General features: G+C 35.5%; 1 protein-coding gene across 1 annotated transcript; it reads left to right on the top strand.

Moving 5' to 3' along the window:
* The first annotated feature begins 2,473 nt into the window (after positions 1-2,473).
* On the top strand, positions 2,474-4,561 carry LOC134811966 (uncharacterized). The gene is made up of 5 exons (XM_063819134.1): positions 2,474-2,658; positions 2,854-2,910; positions 3,150-3,305; positions 3,950-4,108; positions 4,369-4,561. Exons 1-5 carry the CDS (start codon positions 2,601-2,603, stop codon positions 4,386-4,388), a joined length of 450 nt encoding a protein of 149 aa, XP_063675204.1. The 5' UTR covers positions 2,474-2,600; the 3' UTR covers positions 4,389-4,561.
* The last annotated feature ends 3,302 nt before the right edge of the window (positions 4,562-7,863 follow it).

The raw sequence follows: 7,863 nt of genomic DNA, 5'->3' as shown, positions 1-7,863 counted from the left end.
AATTTATATATTGTTTACAACATTACCACTACCAGCCCCCATGGCCACAAGAAGCACTATACCTAACCCCCTGATCCCTGAACCATCCCAATAACGAACACATTTAAATAATGTCTCGACTCTCGACAATTTTCCCTGTCTAACTTGGTAAAAATAGCTGTTTATATTAGGAAGCACTCTAGTAGATTGATAGCTCCACTATTTTACTTTAAATGTTTAATCTTATAAATAGCTCCTTATTGAACATTATGTGATAAGTGCGCTCCAAATGTTTGATGTGTTACACTTAAAGTTAATAAAGATTAAAGAAGCATTCAATGCCCCTTTAGTTTGCCCATTTGTACAAACAAATAATGTTTATGACTATGAGGTTCAGATTGAAGCACTGATTACTCGAAAATGGTTCCACCGGATGCTGCAATGCCAATTCGAAGGGATGGTGCACCGAATGCAGAATGGTGACATTGCTGTAATTTTCAAGGGCGATGGCAAAATTCGCTAAAATCATATGCATATCGCCATTCAGTGGTGGAATTACCGTATGTTCTTCAAAGTTAAACGTACTAAAGCATAATTATAATATGTCGGTTTTGAATGGGATGTTGAAAATTCGGTAGATAGGACGATTGAAAAATACCATATTCAATCGACCGATTATAAACGTTGAGACACATATACGTTTCAAGCGTCGTCACCAGAGGGCCAGAGCTACTACAAAAAATGTGAAAAAATGTTGGGAGCGTTGTCCGCCTCTTATCATCATCTTGGCAATAAGCAACGAGCATACATGGTCTGGGTCATCATTTATTTATGGAGTTTGTGATATCATGATTGGTGAGGCACAATTAACACAATTAACACAATTTTGAATTAAACCAAGGGAACATCGTCCAAGGAGAATAAACGCTGCAGAACCTCTCTGTGGCTACGCCCTCGCTTTGACCGGGAGCCAGGGTATGGTATGGTATAATGGTATATCATAGTGATTGGAGTATGGGTAAAACAAAATTACAACACAAACCAAACTACTGGTAGCCGGAAACTTTAATGCTGTTAAGTCATGACTGCCACACAATATTAATAAGTTTTTAAACAATTAAAGTTCTTCCGCTGAATTTTATTAATGTAAGCTGAATTTTGCATGAAAATTGGTTTTATTAATTTGAAAATTTGCTATGAAAATCGGAATTCGTGGTCAACGTTAAATTTTATAATTTAAGGAACAATGGATATTTTCATTAAAGTTAAGAATTTTATTTGATTACATTTGATTTGACCCAATATATATATTACAGTTACAATATGTTATTATGAGTCTGCAGGCTCTCTCACAAAAAATGTCTCTTGCTTATAGTTATAACTATTTAATTCTCTCGAATATGTGTCTTCCCACTCACGCGTCTGAAAGTGAAAGGTCGATTGAATACCAGAATAGTCGCGGTTGAATGAATTGTTGAGAAATACCATACTTGGTCAATAAAATCTACGATTTCTTCTGTATTAAGCGATAACTATTTAGTACGAAAAAGTTTACTTTTCAAGTAATTAAGCTCTATTGGACCACAACGTTTATTGACCAAATTTTATATTGTTCGATTGTCTTTTCAACCAACATTAAATCTAATCTTCAACCAACCGATGAAGACCCATATAATAGTAATACGTTATGAAATCGTGGACTATGCATATTAAGCCTACTTTAAGAAACTCACTTATAGTTATAGCTCAAAAGTCTATTGTGACCGACAACTTCACAAATTTTACACAATTCCCACGGAGTTAACAGGGCATCCAATCAGTACATTATCAGCCCAAATCTGAAATGGACAACTTGACGGTCACCCAGGTCATATTATACTTATAGCTGCAGCCAAAAATGACAACTTCATCCAAATTATTTTAGATCAAATTTTCAGGTTAGGTTGAAGGCTGGTCTTTCCTCAGATCTCGTGTCTTCTGATGCTTGAGGAGGGCCTGCCTCGGCTCAGATTTTTTTCTTTTCGATGCTTGAGGAGCAGTGGAGTCATCCTTTTTGGCACGCTTCGTGTGCGCACGTACCAATTTAATAGTAATATGCAAAGAAATTTATGTATCATGACCATTAACCATTCCATAAATTTACCTAGTCCACAATCCAAGTAAACATTTTGCCACGTTTTTTTATGGTCACACATTGACATAGCAAATTTCTAAATTAAACAATTCAATTTTAATTTGAATACAAAATTTCCGGTTTAAATTTATAACCCAGCATCCGTGTAATACAAAACAAATGGAAACCTAACAAAGTGAATTTCACAGTACCCAGAGTTCCGACCAATCTGTCCACAATAACCAACCCACCTAACAAAAGGTCTGAGCAGCAGTTCAATTAGCTCAGGAAATTCAGAGAGCAGGTGAACCATGCAATTCCTGCACCCCGAACCACTGAATCTTTGTCCTCTTTTAACGCTTCCTCTACTCCCTTTTATTTATTGTTCTCCGACTGTTTCCGTGCGTGGCATGTTAACTAGCAGACATTTTCTGGACTGATCTTATTCTTGTAGTTGTAAGCTTCTCTACTGAACTCCTTTACTGACCTGCTAATCTCAAACAACGAGATGAATTCGTTCTCTCTCTTCTTAGTATTGGCCGTAGGGTCTCTTGCTGTCATCCAAGGTATTATATTCATCAAAATTTTAATTTTCATCCATTAAATTTAAAGTTTTCACTTATTTAATTAGCCGTTAGCGTGTCCATATTTTTAAGGCTATTTCAATATTTTTCAACCCTTATGATAATCAAATTGGGGTATCAACTTTGATAATTGCCGATAACATTTTACAAAACCTAATGACCTTTTGTCTAATTCAGGTAAAAGTATTACTAGGCGAGCTGCTGCGTTAAAATCGCAAGAAACATTGCTAAAACGTAAGGATCTGGTATTCATTTTTAATTTATATTCTGATAGTCTATCATGACTGGAAACAATACTACTCATGTAATATTGAAAAACCACTTATCAAGACAGAAGATTATTCAATAAATTCCTTTAAACTCATTAATATATTTACCCTCCCCTTGTTTGAAATACCAAATGTCGTTTCGCTATTTTGTGCTTACTTAATACTGATAGTATGACAAGCTCTCACGAGTTAATTGATTTTCAGGACACCACTCCAGAGATTGTGGTAGTCGAGATGCTCCGGAGTGCCTAAAATGGAAGGATATGGGATTATGTAGCGATGATAAATATAACATTCACTGCTCCAGAACTTGTGGATTTTGCAAGAAGGAACTGAAAAACGAGGTGGAACTAGAAGAACGTAAGCTTTACAATTTCAGCAAGAATTTAATTTAAGGAGGATCTGCTTAAGACGTCTGCCAAAATTTGAACGGACATTAAAATGATCAACGCTCGGGCCAGATTGTAATTCAGTCACTTTAGTCATGTGACACGTTAGTCGCTTACACACAATGTGTTGGAATATTATATATTGTAACGTTATATAGTTATTATATTGAATACTCTACTTCAATTATGCTCACCACCGGCTCAACCAGCCCCAGACCATATAAATCTAATTGTAAAAGCCTCTATAAATAATAAGGATGATTCTAGCTGTTTATACATCTTAAGAATTGTCAGAAAAATCTTTGTAAAACATAATACGTATTACGTACTTGACACATTGTAAGTTAATTGTCGTGTTAAACAACAATCGTGTAAGGCAACGTTAAATAATATCATTATTAATACGCTGTTGAACCTCAACATACTAAAAGGCTGCAAATTTGGCGAATAGTTCAGCTTTATTGCGGTGTTTTTTATCTCCAAATTTTCCATACATAGAAAAGGTTTGGGAAGGTGCAGAATCGCACTATTTACAAAATATAACCGCACGTGTTACTTCTGCCTTTGTATGATTTGATCCCGTTTCCACATCGTCAATTTGCAAAATAATTTCAGGACACCACACCAGAGATTGTGGAACTCGGGATGCCCCTGAGTGTCTAAAATGGAAGGATATGGGTCTATGTAGCGATGATAAGTATAACATTCACTGCGCCAGAGGTTGTGGGTTTTGCAAGAAGGAACTGCAAAACGAGGTGATCGAACTAGAAGAACGTAAGTTTTGGTATAGATTGAAGATTCTAATTTGTACTTAATCTAATCTTGGTTGACTAATACTAGATGATGGGTTGGGGATTCCCATTGACGATGATAAGCCCTATTTTCATTAATGGCACCCATCTCCATCTTCCATAAATGGATACATTTTCCTTCAAGTGGTAACATTAATGAATGATAAGTTCCATTCATCATTGGTCCATTATGCACTTTGAACAAAAAAGCGCTTACACAATATTGATAAAATCTTGTTTCAGGGGTTGAAATTGAAGAGTGAACCTGCTATAGCTAGCTTGCCAAATCGAGGGACAACTTTTCTCTTTTATCAGGAAACACAATCCTGTTTTACCACTATGGAAACAGACTGGTACAATTGTAATTTCTCTAAATAGTTACAGTTGTAATGAATATAGTATTTATTGTTAAAAAGTATTTCTTACCTACTTCAATCATACGTTTTGTTTTACTGCTACATATTATTATATTATCAACATACCGGGTCATGGCGGGTATGGGTGTTAAAAGTAGATATGTCCTTAAAATCGCTTAAAAACAACTATATAGATGCGTAAATCCCATTCCGACAAATCGCAACGGATCCTGTTGAATAATAGAAATAAATACACTACAGAAATTTTAAAGCATTAATAAATACCACCACAAAGCAACAAAATAACTGGCGTTTATAACACATGGTATTACGCTAATACCTGTGTTTAAGTTTCGCTGGAAACGCTGCGAATCTAACAGCTTCGGTATAGTAGCACTATCATTAGCATTTAGCAATACAGTGCGTGAATCGAGTAATTCTTGCTTTATTGTATTTGTAGTTGTACCCAAAATAACTGAAGACTCGCTCTAGATTCCCCTAATGCATTCTTTGACGCAAGAATAATTTGTTTTCGATTTAAAATCTTTTTAAATTGGTGAAATGAATGAGTCGGAGATTTTATGAGCACCGGTCTAAACTCTGAAAAGCAAAAATTTGATTTTCAAGATTTTAGAGCCATTCAAAGATTAGAAACAAATTTCAAGGTACAAGTTCAATTCATGTGCAAAAAATTATTTGACGGATTTGCGATGATTCATGACATGAAGCAGCTTTCAGTTGAACTGCGGGTAATATGAACAATGAACATAAACTTAAATGCCTACTTTTTTCAAAATCCTGGGAATTTGTTGCTCTCGCCTCTCATAGTCATAACTCAGCGAGCCTTCAAGTTCAACCGTTTGACTTGAAATATTCACAGGGGTCAGGTAAACAACTTCAGATAAAGATTTTCAGATTAAAATTAAAGTACCCTGAGCACCAACTTATAATTTTTGAAATTGCTTAAAAATTCAAGTGTAAGACCAGTCAGATGCATGTTGCACTGTTTTAACTTCTTGGCCTCATTTTTTAGTACTGGTTGAATAAAACGATTCGAAGAAAAAAATGTCCAGCGTAAATTACTGAACTATAATTAGGGAATCTTCTATTAAGGGGTCGTTCACATATTACGTAATCAGCCGAAGGGGGTTTCAAATGCTTACGGTTGATTACGGGGGGGGGGGGGGGGGGGGGTTTGGTCGTTGATTACGTAATACAAATTTTAATTTTTTACCGATTTTCGAAATATACCGATTGGACAATTTTCGTTAATTATTTAATGAAAATTTTCGTTTTTTAAACCAATTTTCGTTTAGTAAGTGTTTTGCGATTATTTCATTCATTAATCCGTTGTGATAGCTTTTAATAAATATAGGAGGGGGGTTCGGTCTTGATTACGGGGGGGGGGGGGAGGGTCAAACCTTGATTACGTAATATAGGGGGGGGGGGGGTTCGGTCTTGATTACGGTTGATTACGGAGGGGGGTAAAAATTGCCAAAATATTGATTACGTAATATGTGAACGACCCCTAACTGAATGTAACTGTATGCCGTATGGTAAGGGTGGTGCCTGAGGTTGAACTCGTGCGCGTTTTGGTGAGTCTTTTTGGTGCGCTTATAGCGTTAAAATCTGCGGAAGGGATTGTCACCAAACTGAAACAAATATCCTGACTCACCTGAGCGGTGCGACAATCCATAACTACTACTAGTCGGCAAATCTTTGAGTCTTCCGTTTTATATTATTAAAATCGGCTATATAATATTGTCTGGGAATTATTTCCCCAAAAAGTCGCCCGATCGCCCGATGCACTCAACAGCCATGAAGGTATTAATGTATTATAATTATGCTATCAAGCAGGTAAATTTAAAAGGCGAATAGTAGTAAAATGCGGATCGTAATTAAGTGGAAAAAATTATAACAAATAATACCTTGGCTTATTTTTGTTCTCGGGCTCGCCCTCCGCTAAAGCGTGCGTTGGCATTATCGCCGGATGCACTCAACAGCCATGAAGGTATTAATGTATTATAATTATGCTATCAAGCAGGTAAATTTAAAAGGCGAATAGTAGTAAAATGCGGATCGTAATAAAGTGGTAGTACTAGTTATAATAAAATGTTTCTTATCAAAAAATTTAATTTTTATTGAATGATGTCAATGGCTTATGGCATCAAAGATCGTGTTAATAATAATGATAGGAGAAGTTGCGAGAACTATTTTACAATTTACATGTTAGACGTGATTGACGAGAATAGCTTTTCCTGATCCGCCTTTAAAAGTTGATGCGAGTCGGTTTTTTGGATATCGATCAAAGCGTTGAGTGTGATTATTAGCTTGTGAGAATTGAGATATTTCATCGGGAACTGGAAACTAGACAAGGTTGAGTTTATAACGGTGCTTCTTTTAATAATGAAATGAACATGTTAAAACAAATATGCATTTTCTACATGAACAAGATAGGAAGTCGTTTTTAAGTATCCGGAAAGCTTCGTTTTCATATTTAAAAATAAACTTCGCGGAGGATCAAACATTTACAATTTAGGTGTGGCAAGATATGGAAAATCGTGTGGTACCGCATCTTGATCTAAAATGGCAAACTGTGCGATTTTAATTACAAATTTGGAAAAATCTCAAATGATTCGGCAAAATTTCTGAAATTATGCGGTTGAATTTGTTAACGGTAATGAGCTATTAGTCAATGATAATCCATCAGGTGCTGGTCGTTTCAGAAAAAGATCTATGATCAACGTAATCAACAAGCTTACAATACAAGCAGACAAGCATTAAATCACGCAAATGAGATTTCTGATATTATTTATAAACCGTGATCAGTAACGAAAATACAAAAATGAAAAAGGTGAACATTTGTAAGCTTTGGTGCTTAGTATTAGTAAACTCCTAACGAGTTCAGATACCTATAAAATATCCAAATCACGATTTCGAAACATCCTAAATCGTTGCTAGAAAAAGAGTCTTAAAATTTAAAGAATAGAATGATGGTATTGGTTATTCAGTTCTGATAAGTGAGAACAAGCGAAAACAAGCAGAAAGGACCAAAATGACTCGTCATCCTGATCCAAAGCTTGCACAAAACCTAATATTTTAAAATTAAACATCTTCGAAATTTCGGTATATAAATATGCTCATTTTGATAGATTTCCAATTCGATCTTCAGATTCTCCAGAATCATGTAATTGTAAAGATTGTTTCATTTATTGAGAATTGAGATGATGTTAAATGATTCCAAAAATCTCAATCCAGCCAAAGTGTTTATTAATTTCTTCTTGGATGGGAACAACTAGGGCAGGAGAAACAAAATGTCAAACAACTTTATAGTTAGCCCGCCCCAAATGGACGATGATTAATCACTCTGCACTCGACTGTC

Source organism: Bolinopsis microptera, chromosome 2 (assembly GCF_026151205.1).
Source record: "Bolinopsis microptera isolate Bmic1 chromosome 2, MBARI_Bmic_1.0, whole genome shotgun sequence".
Classification (NCBI taxonomy): domain Eukaryota; kingdom Metazoa; phylum Ctenophora; class Tentaculata; order Lobata; family Bolinopsidae; genus Bolinopsis; species Bolinopsis microptera.
The sequence above is the reverse complement of the archived record's forward strand: the minus strand, read 5'-3'. Positions and strand labels throughout refer to the sequence as shown.